Source organism: Camelus dromedarius, chromosome 31, assembly GCF_036321535.1.
Source record: "Camelus dromedarius isolate mCamDro1 chromosome 31, mCamDro1.pat, whole genome shotgun sequence".
NCBI classification, from domain to species: Eukaryota; Metazoa; Chordata; class Mammalia; order Artiodactyla; family Camelidae; genus Camelus; species Camelus dromedarius.
Genome location: NC_087466.1, coordinates 24404055 through 24418018, shown reverse-complemented (window position 1 = coordinate 24418018; position 13964 = coordinate 24404055). Strand labels below are relative to the sequence as shown.

Genomic DNA, 13964 nt, shown 5'->3' with positions numbered 1-13964 from the left:
AGGCACTACCCTGGGGGCTGCGGGGGCACAGGGAATCTCTGCACCTTCCCCTCAGTTCTACTGTGGACCTGTAACTGCCCTAAGAAGTGTCTCTGTTTTAGAAAGTTACCTGCAACGTCAGAGGAAGGAGAAGGAAAGAAGAGAGCAGAGACAAGAGGTCACCAACCCCAGACGCAGAAGGCGGAGGGCGGAGCTGTGGGTTAGGGGCCGGCTCACTCACAGCAGGAGAACCACCCCACTTTTCTCTTTCCCATTTCTCCGTCCCTGATCTGAGGGACCTAAAGCAGACACACCCCGAGAGCGGAGCCAGGGCACAGCACTGCTCGGTTCCCCGCTGTAAACGAGTAAGACGGGAACCGCCGCTCAGCAGCACAGACAGAACAGAAGAGGGAGAGAAAACACTCTCAGGCTGAACCCGGCAATCAGGCGAGAGCAGGGCCAACGCCCCACGTAAGGACGCGGGCTTGGAGCAGCGCCTGGTGTGGCCGCGGGGCCGCAGCCGCCTCTGGACTTCAGTCTTCTCTCTTAAAGCCTGTTTGAGCTCAGCTCTTAAACACATTTTCTCATCAGGCAACGTTAAATCATTTGTGTGGCTTTTTAATCACATTTTTTTAAAAGGGCATAATGGAGAAAGCGGCCAGCAGCACAGCGGTATGGCCCCCCACCCCGAGTTAGCGGGACTGTGCTCTGCCCACAGGCGGCCCACGACCGTCCCGACCCCACCCCCCAGGCCCACGCCTGTGGGGCAAGGACTCAGCCCTCGGGGCGGGCGCGGAGGCCTCCTGGGGAGCGGAGAGACCACCTGATGCCAAAGCTGAAGACCCCAAAAGGGACCCCAAACAGACTTCCAAGGGACAGCTCTGGAGAAACAGGAGTAAGAGGGACGTCCACAGAACGACGACGGGAGCTGCGGGGGTGAGACACGGCGAGCGAGCAAGAACGCTCACAACACAGCCTCACACACAGGCTGCCCTACCTGTCGATGACGTCCTGGAGGGTCTCCTGACGCTGGGTCAGCGTCAAAATCAGGTCCCTCCGGCTTCTCAAGGGCCACGTGTGACGGCTCGCAGGCCCAGCCCCCTTCCCGCAACTGCCGCCGGACGCCCCAAGCCAAGGCCCCGGCGCTCGGCCGGCCAGGGAGCAGATCCCCATCACATCCCTGCCGTAGACGGGGGCGCGGGAGCAGCGCCGCTCGTTGACAAAGTAAATCTGGTCCAGCCGTTCTTTCAAAAGTCTGGTCTTGTCCTCCTTTATGGAAAACAGCGATGAGAGTGGTTACTGAGACACGAGGCTTACTTGGCCTCAGCAAGCCCTGAGGGCCCCGCACACACAGACACGCGGGGCCTGGCTCCACAGGAAGCAGTGACAGGAAAGGAAGAAATACGTGAAAAGCATTTTCTGAGACACAGTGAACATCTCTAACGCCTGGAAGACGGGCAAAAGAACACAAAAACATGGGGAGGGGAAGGTCTGCATTCCTAAAGCCCAAATTCATTTCTTCTATTAAGAAATGTGTTCGTAAGATCAAAATTCTAGAACTCGGAGAGACAACGTGTTTTGATACTGATGAAGCCGCATGGAAGCAGTTAAATACCACAGCCAGCCACTGTAACAAGCAGCTTCTGAAAACCAACTTCCGTGGGGAAGGTGTGGCCGCCGGGGCCGCGTGGCGCTGGGGCGTGAGTGCTGCACCGTACCTGGGTCGGCCCTCCGATGGGAGAGGCTGGTTTGGAGGCCCCTCCAGGTTCTCCTGCAGCCAGGGGGTTGACTGCCACTCGACCAGGCACACCCACTACAAATGCAAAAACCAGGGGTTGGAAAACAAAGCTACTGACATGCTCTCCAGACAGACCCTCTTCCTCCACCTGGAGCACCCAGCTAGCTGTGAAACCCCAGAACCACCAGTGAGGAAGCCTGCTCTCCAGCCACGGTGTGAGCTGTGCACCGAGGTCTGTCCCTCTTCTGTGGCGAGTGCCCAGCACGCACCTCAAACCCGCAGGGCTCCCTGCCATCAAGCCCTCGTGGCCCTGGCACCCGCTTCCCTCAGCATCTCAGCGGCATCAACCCGGTCTGCCCGAGGCAGGGAGCCAGCACTGCCCTGCAGACCAGGACAGAGGGGTCCCATTGGCCACGTTATGCTGCATGTCCCGACAGAGACAGGACACAAGGGGCTATGAGAGAGGGTCTGAGGCCTGAAAAGGGGCCGCTTCAGGGCAGGAGCGGGGAAGGGATGAGGCAACTAGAACCCAGTGGCTGGACTGGCTCCGGGCTAGGGTGCATAGGGCCCTCTAGGGAGGGCGGCTAGCAGCTGGTGGAGGGTTGGGGGGGGGGGTGCGAAAACCCGAACAACTAAGCTAATTGGAAGCAGAGCTGCCACCAGGTGACGCTAACAGGGCCCAACGGGGAGGGGGTGCAGGGACACCACCCCAGCTGCACCGCAGATGCCCCTGGGACTGGGGCTGAGCAGTGACGAGGGATTCGGGTTGGGAGAGGTCCCCGCTGCTTCTACACAGCCACCCCGTCCAAGTGCCTGCCCAGGGCCCCACGCAGGGACCCTGCGCAGGAACGCGAGAACGGGTGTGTCCGCGGGTCACAGCACACACTGCAGAAGGGAAAGGGTCCGTGACCACCCCAGGGGAGATCCCAGCACGGTCGCTGAGTGTGTTTGTAACATTAACAAGCAAATTTTCTCATGATTCCAAGTCTCTTGTTTGAGCAAAACCAAAAAATAAAAACCTAAGGTGAGTGGAGACTGGTTCTATTCAGCCAATACCTTTGCGGACAAAAGACAAAGAAGACAAACTCCCGCTGAACCGGCCGCCGCAGAACCAGGCTCTGAGGCACCACGCTCAGAAATCATAAACACCTTCCAGCTCCCTCAGAAGCAAAGAACGGCAGAACGAAGTTTCAAAGCCCAGTCTCCATCCTGCTCACACACCCTACCTGGTGGGGTCACGGGCGCAGGGCCGGGGCCGGGGCCGCCGGCAGGGGGCTTGCTTCCCAGGGCGCTCAGGGCCCCCGCCGGGGGCACGGTCTGCATCACCACGGGGCCTGGAGGTCGCAGGTAGGACTGCCCGGGAGCGGACACGATCTGAAGGACGCTGCCTGCAATCACACACACCCAGGCTCAGCCGCGAGCTGTGTGTGCCTCTGGCCCACGGGCCACGCTCACTCCCAACGCACAGAAACCAGGCAACAAACCGAAAATCCAAGATCAAATTTACTCTGACAAGGCAAGGCGATGCAAAGTCCAGTCACTTGGAGAAAACGGGAAACATCCCATTCACAACAAATGAAAACAAGGAACACAGTCATTTTGCTTAACGTCAAAAAAAGCTCATCCTCTCCTTGCAGTTCCTGATCCCAGGTAACGCAGCAGGTGCCCGCTGAGGGCCCGTCACAGCTGCGCGAAGCCCTGAGCCGTCACAGGGGTACAGCCCCAGCTCCCACATCAAGCGATGGTGCCTGCCAGCAGATCAGGCTGAATGAAGAAACATCTAAACACTCGTTTTTTTCAACCCTTTGTGGGATTAAGTCTTTCCAACATCTTCTAGTGTGGAGATGTACTCCCCAAAAACTAGAGTCCGCCAGAAATTTTCTCTGTGGTCAAAAAACTGGAGAAATATAGAATTAAACCAAACTAAACCATTTCTTGGCTGTAGGTTTCCTGGGGGCCTCCACTCCACTAACACTGTTTGTCTCTCCAGTGTCTGCGTGGCACACCCCAGGCCTGGCTGACAACGGAAGCGTCTGCCAGGCAACAGCCTCGAACGACACGTCGGGGCCAACTGCTTGGACCCCACCTGCGGACCCTAAGCTCCAGCTGCGAGGAACTGAAGTGACGGACCTGCTGCGGCCTTCCCCTGCGACTAACGTAACATTCCACCCAAACCGCATCCCGTTTCCCCCAAGCAGCAGTTACTACGTGAACACGCGCTCTCAGCCAAGGGCCTGGAGGCTCGCTTTGGTCTGCGAGTTAGTTTTAAAATCTGTACCTGGGGGGCAGGGATACAGTTCAATGGCAGAGCACGTGCTCAGCACGCAACAGGTCCTGGGTTCAATTCCCAGTCCATTAAAAAAAAAATTTTTAGTAATAAAATAAAATCTGTATGTAAAAGAAAACAACTTCTCCTGCATAAACCGCTGCCCTTTGGCATTTTTAGGACAACCTACCTCACAATAAAATTGAAAAGGAACAAGCACTTCTAGTCTGATTTTGAAAACAGGAAACTTTTTTCAAAGGGCAGATTTTATTTAAAAAAACGAGTACCCTCTATTTAACATGTATCAAGTACCAGGCCACCAGGCGACTCACATGTCATCTCACTGGTCCTCCAGACACCTACAAGGTGAGACTCATGAAGGCACTTACAGGCAAAGCACCTGCACTCTAGAGGGGCCCAAGTCACAGCCGCGGGGGGCGTCGGCCGGCCAGGATACCCTGGCTAACGTCCTGGCGGGCCACCGCAGGCAGCGGGCTCTCACCTTGGAGCTGCAGGGGCTGGCCAGCCGTGAGCTGCCGGAGCTGGCTGTGGGACAGGGTGAACTTGTTCCCCTGGAACTGCAGCGTCACCGGCGTCTCCGGCTGGGCCACTCGGCTCGGCGGGCCCGCGAGGGACGCCAGCTGGGCTATTTTGACGACCTCCCCACCTGCAGAAACGCAGAGGGAAAGGAATTAAAACTTGTGGGAAAAGTTCACGACTGCTGCACTGACGGTCACTCGTGGTGCAGAATGGCTATCTGCAGTGCACTGAAGTGTCACAGAAGCGTCTGTTAGGTACCGCTTTTTAACACTTGCAGAAAATAATTACTTCAACGGAAGAGAGAAAATAATTAAAATTAACATCAGACCTTAACAGTCAACTGACTTAACCATAACTGGTAGAGATCTTAGATGATCAAATATTAATATAATTAACCAAACTATTAAGGAACATTTCGCTTTTCTTTCCAAACAGTAAGAAAGTCGCAAATACGGAACACAGCAGAAATGTACTGGTAATACACTTTGAACCTCTCATATCAACCTCTTAACTTCACAGAACTTTCAAAATGTGAAAAAGTATATGCCCAGTTCAGCTCAGAGATAAACAAGATTACGTCGCTACAGATAAAAGAGTAAATAGCTTCAACTACACCCATAACGTTTTCAAAATCTGGAAATGTATGTTAAAAGTACATAAATACATCACACTTTAAGATACATTTTTCACACTGATTTTAACTAGACTGTAGGATTCAATCTATTACATTTACCATGAAAAAACGTGACTTAACATTGCTTAGGAGGTTTTTTTTGAAAGCATAACTCAGATGGAGTCATATGCACCTCACTCAAAAAGGTACTACCTTTAGGATGTAACCGAATAACAGGTTTGAAGTTTTTTTCTACCCAATGGTTGATATTCGAGTCTACACGTTGCACCCATGAAAATTCATGCCAGAGTTATTAGTGATACAATGAACAGAACAGTTAGCAAAAGACTAGAAACACATCTATTTTGCCCACAGAAACTGTAAACAAGGAAGGGAAAACGGGAAAAGGAGACGCAGAGATCTGTGCACGGAAACCTGAACCTGCCCTGAGCCCCGCCCAGTCCAGAGAGGTGGAGGCAGCAAGAGGAAGGCAGCCCGGCCCCTCGTGCCCCGCTCAGCACAGCTCCAGTGGCACCGCCCATGGCACTCCGATCCCGGCAGATAAAACCAGACACATGCAAGGGCGCTCCTGCCTCGGGCAGTGAACCAGGGCAGGGACTCTTCACTGGCTGGCGATGGAAGAGAGAGCCTTGTCACGAGAGGAAACTCGCTGGAACTCAGGGCCTCCTCGGGACACCATCTCTCTCTCCCATCTTCCCAGGAAGCTCTCAGCACAACTTGTTATGCCGACCAATTAAGTGCTTCGGTGGCACCTGAGAAACAGGGCAGCCCTGGCAGTGTCAGTGAGGACACTTCCTACAGCAGAGCACACAGGAGCATGTACAAGATTTGGAAGGAGCTTGTCACCCTGGTCACAACAAAAAGTGCTATTAAGAAGCATTTGATAAGGTTGTGATGTTCTATCAGCAACTTACTACAAAACATCTCGCTTGAGCAGTAATTCATGCCAGGTTTAAGTTTGGTAGCAAGTGAGAGACTGAAAAGAGCTCACACTGCTTTCTTACTGACGAACCCTCGCTCGGAGCTCGGGAGGGCGGTGGAGCTGACGGCGGGGGCCAGGAGAAAGGACAGAGAGAGGACAAGACCCCGGAGGCCGGCCCTCCCTCTGCAGGCTGAGGGCAGAAAGGACAGCGTGGCGGAAGGCGGCACGGGACCCGGGGCTGGGAGACAAAGGGAGCGGACACAAGGCCCTTCGCACGCCCTCATCACAGCCCAGCGTCCTCGTGCAGAGAGGCGGCAGAACCCGGAGAGGCGAGGCCACTTACTGGGCAGGCGCGCCTGGGCCTGCGAGGTGAGCACCAGCCCCTGCGGCAGGGCACTCTGCCCGGCCGCCAGCGAAGGGGGCTGGGGCGGGGGCGGGGGCGGGCCGGGGGCGGAGGCCTGGGCAGCAGTCTGCGCCCGCAGCTTCGCAGGGTGGGCCGGGCCAGGCGCGGTGCTGCAGGTCGCGGCGGGCGGGAGTCTCGGCGCACCAGCAGGGGCCTGAGAGGTCTGCAACGGGGCTGCTGCCGCTGCAATCGATAAGTTCGTTGGTGCAAAGCCGTTAGCAGTTCTCAGTAAAACGCAGCTTTAAACCCGCATTTTAAAGAAGTAAATAAACATCACACACTGCCTCTCAAGTGAGGCGCCCTCTCTAAAACGGGGGCGGGGTGGTCTACAGAGTCAGAAATCCGGTGTTTCATCGTCGTTAGCTATTTGCACTCGGAGGTCGGAAGGCCGCCACGGGGTACATTTCTGGAGTCACTGGAGTGAAGTCACCCCTCCCGCGTGTCGTCAGACCCCATCCTAACCACCCCGAGAGGTGGCGCCCACACCCCCAGCCGCAGGAGGAGCGCTGGAGGGTCACACAGATCCCAAGAAAGTAAGCGCAGTGGATGTGACACGGAGGACCCCGCTGACGGTCACAACACTGTTACTGTTGCCTGTTCTGCCACCCAGCCCTGCCCCCCTCAGCAGGGACACTCAGGTGATGCTGAAGCGGCAGCACAACACAGAGCAGGCTCCCTCAGAAGTTCCGTATCGCCCGCCACGTGTCCCTGGCGAGAGAACGCTCCTGCCGAGGGATGCCTTCGCCGGCACGTCCGCGGCGTCTCCCCGGGGAGCGGGTCTGGTTTGGGCGGATCAGCTCAGAGACGTAGAGAGCCTGAACCTCGCGTGAGACCTGCACGTGGTCTCCTGGGCAGAGCCAGGGTGGATGGCCCCACTCCTGTCACTGCAGCAGTCACACGCTCCCATGGGGTCAGGGAACGTGAGAGGAGCGTCTTCCACACGAGCCCTGTGACACCGAGCACGCCCCCTACAGGCATACCTTTTGCATCGGGGTTTGCAGAGAACGTGGCGATGGGTGGCCGGCCTCGCACGTGGCCCTGTGGTGCGGTGGCCGCGGCAGCAGCTGTCCGGGGCGGGTGTGCGCTGGGGAAGGCCACGGTGCGCCCCTCGGGCTTCTGACCGTACTGCACAGGCTGAAACAACCTAGACGCCCAGCGGGCAGGCGGGAGACGAGCGCTGCTGAGACGCAGCGGCACGTGGGGGTGCCGCAGCGGGGCTGCCCACTCCCGTTCACAGTTTAAGGGGGCGGGGGGACCTCTAAATGCTGTGCGAAGCAGCAGCAGACCCCCTGGGACCCAGGGAGGAGGCACTGAGCACCCGAAAGCCACACACCCACCCCAACGCCCGGGCGACGGAGGAGGGAACGGGATTTTAATCTTTTAAGTTCCCATCAACATGGACGAGGAAAACTACACTTAACACACACGTTCCACGATGCTACTCTTCCAAGTGAGAGCACAAACGCGGTGGCACAGGTGAGGACAGAAGCAGCAGAGACGGCACAGGCGCCTGCCTGGCTCTACCAGAGGGCAACACGCTCCTCTCACGTCTTTCACCTGGAAAACCTCGATGGCAAGTGAACCGTTTTCAAAACCCTGTGCAACACACAGGTAGAGGCAGCCAGCAGGAAGCCACTAAACAAGGCTGGGCCAGCCCGGAGAGGACCGCAGCTCGCTTGCCCTGGCTCCTCATGTAACCGAGGGCTACAGGCTCCCACGAGCGTGGGCCAGGCAGCTGAGGCCAGGGTGGTCAGCTCCAAGTCTCACAGAGAAGAGGCAACAAGAACGATCTGCAATTTGCAGAGCTGACCCCTCTTCCCTCTAAAATACCTACTTCCTCTGTTCTTTTTAAATGGAGCACGGAATTTTGCATACCTCCCACTCGATGAATCCAGCCTGTTCTGAACCATTCGTGTTTTAGCTCCACCATCTAACCTACTCTGCTCCTCCCAGTCTCATGCCACCTGCAAATGACTGTTCCTGTTGTCTCTTGGATGTCCCTGATGCTGCAGTCTCGGGGAGAGCCCTCTGCCAGCCCTCAGGGCCCCAGCGCCACCCATTCCCACAGCGCACCCCCTGCCCTTGCTGTTGGACGCTGGCCACGCAGCTGCCAGCACACGGCACATCCGACCAGACGCACCTGACCCCCATGCCTGACCTGCTCCCCACGCAGGGCCCTCCTACAGCCCAACACAGCCCAGAGCTGATAGCGGGGAGCAGCCAGCTGCCCAGCCCTCATGCACCCTTCACCCCAGAAATCCAGGGTGCTGGGCACTTCCCAGGAGCAGCAGCTAGGTCAGCCACCACGCTCTGCACAAGCCGCAGCCCCAGGTCCTGTGTGAACTCATAGCCGGCGCCCAGTCCCCCCAAGGGGCTCCGGGCCCCTTTCAGCAGGGCGAGGCGGGATGTCACCCAGAGCCCCCAGGGGCCGGTTCACAGCCAGAGCCGCCGGTGAGCGGAGGGACGCGCTCCACCACACACCTGCTGGGCTTCAGCCTGACGGCCGCCGGCCTGCCCGGCGGGGGTGGCGCAGCGAACAGCTCCTCAAAGAGTTTCCGTGACACCTTTTTCTTACTCAGCAGTTCTGCCTCGTGGCGAGTCATTTTATTTTCTAAACCAACGAGATCAAATATAGAAAGGTCGGCTTCCTACGGAGAAAAAGAGAACAATCGTGCTCCGTGAGGCAGTAGAAGAAACGCCTAAGAGTCAAGGCGGGCCCCACGCCAGGCGGCGAGGTCCCCGGCGGCCGCCTCCTCGAGGCACTCGGCCCCGTCGCTAAGTGGGACTGCGGCGCCTGGTCATCCCGAGAGGCACTGGGAAAGGAGAGGCAGCGGGCAGCCGGACCGGCCTCAGCAGGGGCCGTGGTGGGGGGCTGGAAAACCCTGGTCTGAGCCGAGGGAGATGCCTGGCCTCCCTGAGGGGCTGGGGAGGGACCCGAGTATGCTGGTGCAGGTGTGGGGGGGGTGACACGTGGCGTGTCCAGAGCCCTGGGGACACTCAGTCCTCACGCAAGATACGGGGCCCGAGTCCTACGCAGAAGCCCGAGCAGGCAGGACAGCCCCCGAGGCCCCGGCCCCGCCGAGACCCAGGAGCTCAGCACACTGTGCTCAGGGTCACTCAACCTGACCCAACCTCTTTCCTTAAAAAGTTTACTTTTTGTAAACATGATTTTCACCGCCCCCAAATTCAAACACAGAAAGACATACGAGACAATTTTTTGGCTGAAAAATATCCCATCTCCACAACCTAGAGATAATTACTAACACTTGAACAGAAAACTTTCCACGCACGTGAAAACGGTAACAAGTGATGGATAAACAGGGAGAGCAAGAGCCCAGAGGAGCAGGACTCTCCGTGTCTCATCCACTGCTGTCCCAGAGGCTACCCTGCAGGCCCTCGGTATGTTTGCTGAACACGAGTGAAACACAGCAAACAGCGGGCGCCATGCTCCTGGGTGCAGGGGCGGCACAAGGCTCATCCCCAACGTCCACCTCACCCCCGGCAAGGGCCGTGCACCGCTACCCACCCCCCTGGAGGGAATGCTCAGCCTGGAGCCCCCAGTCAGTGAGGAGGCGGGGACACGAGGGGAACTCCAGGCCCTCAGCGCGCGCGCGCACACGTACATGCGCACACATGCACGCACGCACATGCGCACAGGAGAGGGGCGCCCCCCCAGGCCTCAGACCTGCGCCTGTGAGGCCCCAGCCCGCAGCTCTAACCGCTGCACTCCACCTGCTCTGCTGTTTCTCATGACCGCAGCAATGCAAGGAAACACCCCCCCAGCATTCATACTATGGGCTCGTCCCTGAGGGTCAATTCCAAAGCTGCTCTAGGTGGAGCAGAAGGCACGTCACAAGTGCCACTCGATGCTGCCCGGCATCAGGTGATTTCAAAACACAGGACAAGAGTCAACGGAGACGGTGGCCCAGACCCAGCTGAACAAGCCGCAGGCAGAGCCCACCCTCTGCAACCTCTTTACCTTCCAGAAGTCCACATCCCGCGCCTTCAGGACCAGGGAGGCGGCGCGGTAGTGCAGCGGTCCTGCCGTGTACGAGGACTCCGGGAGCCGGGGCTCCACCAGCCCGGGGTGGTTGCAGATCCGCTGCAGCCTCAGGAGGATGCTCAGCACGTCCACGAAGTGCCCGCTCTTCAGTGCTTCTTGGGTCCTGCACCAGGAGAGACACGAGCACCCATGGGCGCGTGCACGGCCAGACTCCGCTCCGCTCCTGCCTTACTCCTGCCCCACTCCAGAATCACAGCCGGCACATTCAGCCCAGACCCGGCTAGGAAGTGAGTTCTGTTGGAACACTCAGGTCTCAATTCACCTCCACGTGCCCTCTGACCTGCACAACACCCCTCTGAAATAACATGGGCCAGACATGGGCGCTGCTGTCCATGCCTCCCTCCGGCGGCGGGGAAGACCACCTTAGCAACGGCATCGGGCAAAGCTCTAGGTGAGGTCACCTGACCCGGGAGAAGAAAGGCCCTCGAGGTGCGGGGAGCGAGCACAAGGCAGGGCAGGAAGCAGAGAAGCTGCAGCTGGGTGCGCGGCCAGGTTCCAGCGCAGACCTCCGGGATGAGGAGGGGCCGCCCTGAGGGCCGTCAGAAAGCAGAGGGCACCAACCCAGGAGCTCCGGGTAGAATGGAGGGAGAGGGAGGGATGAGGAGGTGACCGAGAGGCCGGGCCGATGGAGCACCAACATCCCAAGACAGAAGAGCCTGGAGGACAAGCACGCTGGGGAAGTCACAGTGAGAGCAGTGCTGAGTGTGTTGAACCCGCACTGCTCAAGCAGCCACGGGAGGACGCGGTCAGCTCGGGTGACCGTGGAGCACGGAGCTCCATGAGCAGCCCTGGGCAGCGCGGGGCTGAGCAGGGTGGAGACAGAGAAGCAGAGGGTATGTCTGCGGAGAGCAGAAGGGAAGGGGGGGGGGGACACTCGAAGACGAAAGATGTCTGTATGAGACACAGGAGCAGCCGCCAGCAACAAATGCAGAAACTGAGAATGGAGGTTGCTGGGGGGAACGGACTGATGATGGAGACCAGGAGGAGGTGATGCAAACGTGGGCAGCTCTGCAGGGCTCTCTTGGAAGGAGGGCGGAGATGAACGGGGCTGAGAAGAGGGTGAAGACGTTAGAATTGTGCGACATGGTCCCTGTGCAGAGGAAGGGGAGGGGCTGACCGGGAGAGAGGCTCAGAGCGCCCCCGGGACCTCAAGACCTTCGCATCAACATGCAGCGAGTCGTGCTGGCAGCCCCTAGGGAGTCGGGAACCAGAAGCTGCAGTGGGCCTTGACTCGACAGGCCCGGAGGGAAGGCTCTCCCTGCCGCTCCACCAGGAGCCGAGCCACAGAACACCTAAGCTCTGCGGGCACCAGCAGCTCCCAGATCCAGAGGCCCCTCCACTCACAGTGGGACTGGGGCCGTCACCCCCAAGTGCAGGCCAACGTCCCACAACACGCCACCAGAGAGAGACAGAGCAGGCATCCTGAGGACGCCACGGGGCTGTCTTGGTGAAGGACAGCCGGGGGCCCTGACTCCACAGGAGCCCCTTACGCGCTGGCCTGGGACCTGCTCTGCATGAGCTGCAACCCTCCCCACTGAGCGCACTCCCCGTGGACTGGAGTCAGTACCTGCTGACGCATCTGACCGACAGTACAGTCTTTCTGCTCCTGCACAAGGAACATCCCCAACACCCAGGAAGGACGCTTCGTCACTGGGCATGCCGTCAGGGGTGGGGGCTGTCACAGCTCCTATTCTGGGCTTAACTGACGCACTGACTGTTGCCCGTGAGAGCAGCTAATCAAGGCCAGGCTGAGAAGCCGCGGGAGTAATAATGCACACTTACTTCCTGTCCTAAAATCTTCCAAAAATAACCCTACAAAGCAAGCATGGTGAGCACTGTTCTGACAATTTTGCCCTTAACAACACAACCCTCACAGCGCCACAGCGTCTACCCTCATTTTATATGGGGCTGTGCCCATGCGTCATAGTGAGGGAGCCCATCACCACAGCACCTCCTGAACCTCGGTCCCCCGCGTCACACCATCGCCCTCCGTGTTGCCCCCGCAAGGGGTGGGCACAGGGCAGCCGGTGAGCAGCCTGTCAGTCCCAGCTGCAGAAACTCGGGGGCTCGCTTCAGAATGATGAGGCCCTCAGGCCGCGAGGATGAGTCGGGAGAAGTGGTGAGACTGCGTGTGACTTTCTGGCCTCCCCCGAGGAGGGGCAGCACGGGCATCATGACCGAGGACGAGTGTAGTCAGTGTCTCCAAGGTTTTACCCTCATTTGTGTGTTTGTCTTATCAGAACTCGGGGACACAAAGACCACGACGGGGAGAGTCTAACAGGTCACGGAGGGGACCACAGAGAGGACCACAGAGAGGACGGGAGGGGGCCTGCCGGTCCCGGGTCCCACACTGGCGAGCACGGAGCGCGGCGGGGCCACCCACCCTGCCCCTCCCGCGCCCTCAGCCCCACATCCCACGTGAGGCTCTGAACAGACAGGTTGCCAGGCAGATGGCGTCTCCTGCGTGACTCTGAACCAGCATTGCAAGCCACCCTGTGCTGAGGGCGGGGCGGGAGGCTCCACTCGGCCCGGGCTAGCCGCCCGCACTCACCCTGGCTGCAGGATGACGTCCTCGTACAAGGCCTTCTGCCGGCTGGACAGGCGGCACTTCAGAACGTGCTCATACTTCTTGGTCAGCTGCTTCTCCACGTCTCTCTTAGTTCTCCTCAAAATAAAGGGCTGTGTCACCTGAAAAAGGGACGCTATCCGTGGTCTCCTTCCCGCGGACGAGGCCCCGCGCCCCACACTCACGGGAGCCGTGCCCCTCGGGGCCGCGCGTACCCGGTGCAGCCGGATGACCACCTTGTGGTAGTAGTCCTGGTTCTCCTCGCTGGGCGCACGCAGGGGCAGGTGCAGGTAGGGCCGGGACAGGCCCGGGATGAGGAAGTGCACCATGGTCCACAGCTCCAGGAAGGTGTTGTGCAGGGGCGCGTCCACGAGGAGCAGGCGCTGCTGACTGAACACAAGCAGAGATGGCGTCGGAACCCGTGGACGCAGCGGCCCGGGGCAGAGCCACCTGCTCGGAGGGCGCGCGGGCGAGGGATGGTGACTCTGACCCAACGGACAATGACAGAGGTGGGCGGGTGGGGGGGAGGGGGGAGGCCGGAGCTGACAGGCCACGCTCTGGGCGTCTGCACCACCCCCCTTTCTCCCCGGGAGCCTTTCCGGCCACACCACCACCCGGGCCTGCGTGGGGTGGCCAGACCTGTGCAGGGCGAGCACAGCGCCCCAGTGCCGCTCGGTCAGGCCCTTGACGCGCTGCATCTCGTCGACCACCAGGCACCTCCACCGCAGCCGAGAGAAGGCCGCGCGGCCCCTGAAGAACTGCTTGTAGGACGTGATGCAGACGTGGAAGCTGTTGGGCTCGCTCCACTCCTGCGACACAGGACACAGGCCTCGCCCTCCGCTCCCACCGCAGG

General features: G+C 59.2%; 1 protein-coding gene across 15 annotated transcripts in view; it reads right to left on the bottom strand.

Moving 5' to 3' along the window:
* EP400 (E1A binding protein p400) overlaps nucleotides 1–13964 on the bottom strand; it is a 98573-nt gene that overhangs the window by 35973 nt on the left and 48636 nt on the right. For 13 of the 15 annotated variants that reach the window (XM_064481333.1, XM_064481338.1, XM_064481337.1 and 10 more), the window contains 11 exons: nucleotides 13751–13920; nucleotides 13327–13501; nucleotides 13097–13233; nucleotides 10462–10648; nucleotides 8964–9130; nucleotides 7463–7626; nucleotides 6423–6665; nucleotides 4486–4650; nucleotides 2944–3105; nucleotides 1698–1792; nucleotides 977–1248 (listed from right to left, as the gene is read on the bottom strand). In XM_064481333.1, coding sequence (XP_064337403.1) covers nucleotides 977–1248; nucleotides 1698–1792; nucleotides 2944–3105; nucleotides 4486–4650; nucleotides 6423–6665; nucleotides 7463–7626; nucleotides 8964–9130; nucleotides 10462–10648; nucleotides 13097–13233; nucleotides 13327–13501; nucleotides 13751–13920 — 1937 coding nt within the window. The remainder of the gene's footprint in view (nucleotides 1–976; nucleotides 1249–1697; nucleotides 1793–2943; nucleotides 3106–4485; nucleotides 4651–6422; nucleotides 6666–7462; nucleotides 7627–8963; nucleotides 9131–10461; nucleotides 10649–13096; nucleotides 13234–13326; nucleotides 13502–13750; nucleotides 13921–13964) is intronic. The other 2 variants (XM_064481345.1, XM_064481347.1) reach the window with 1 other exon arrangement.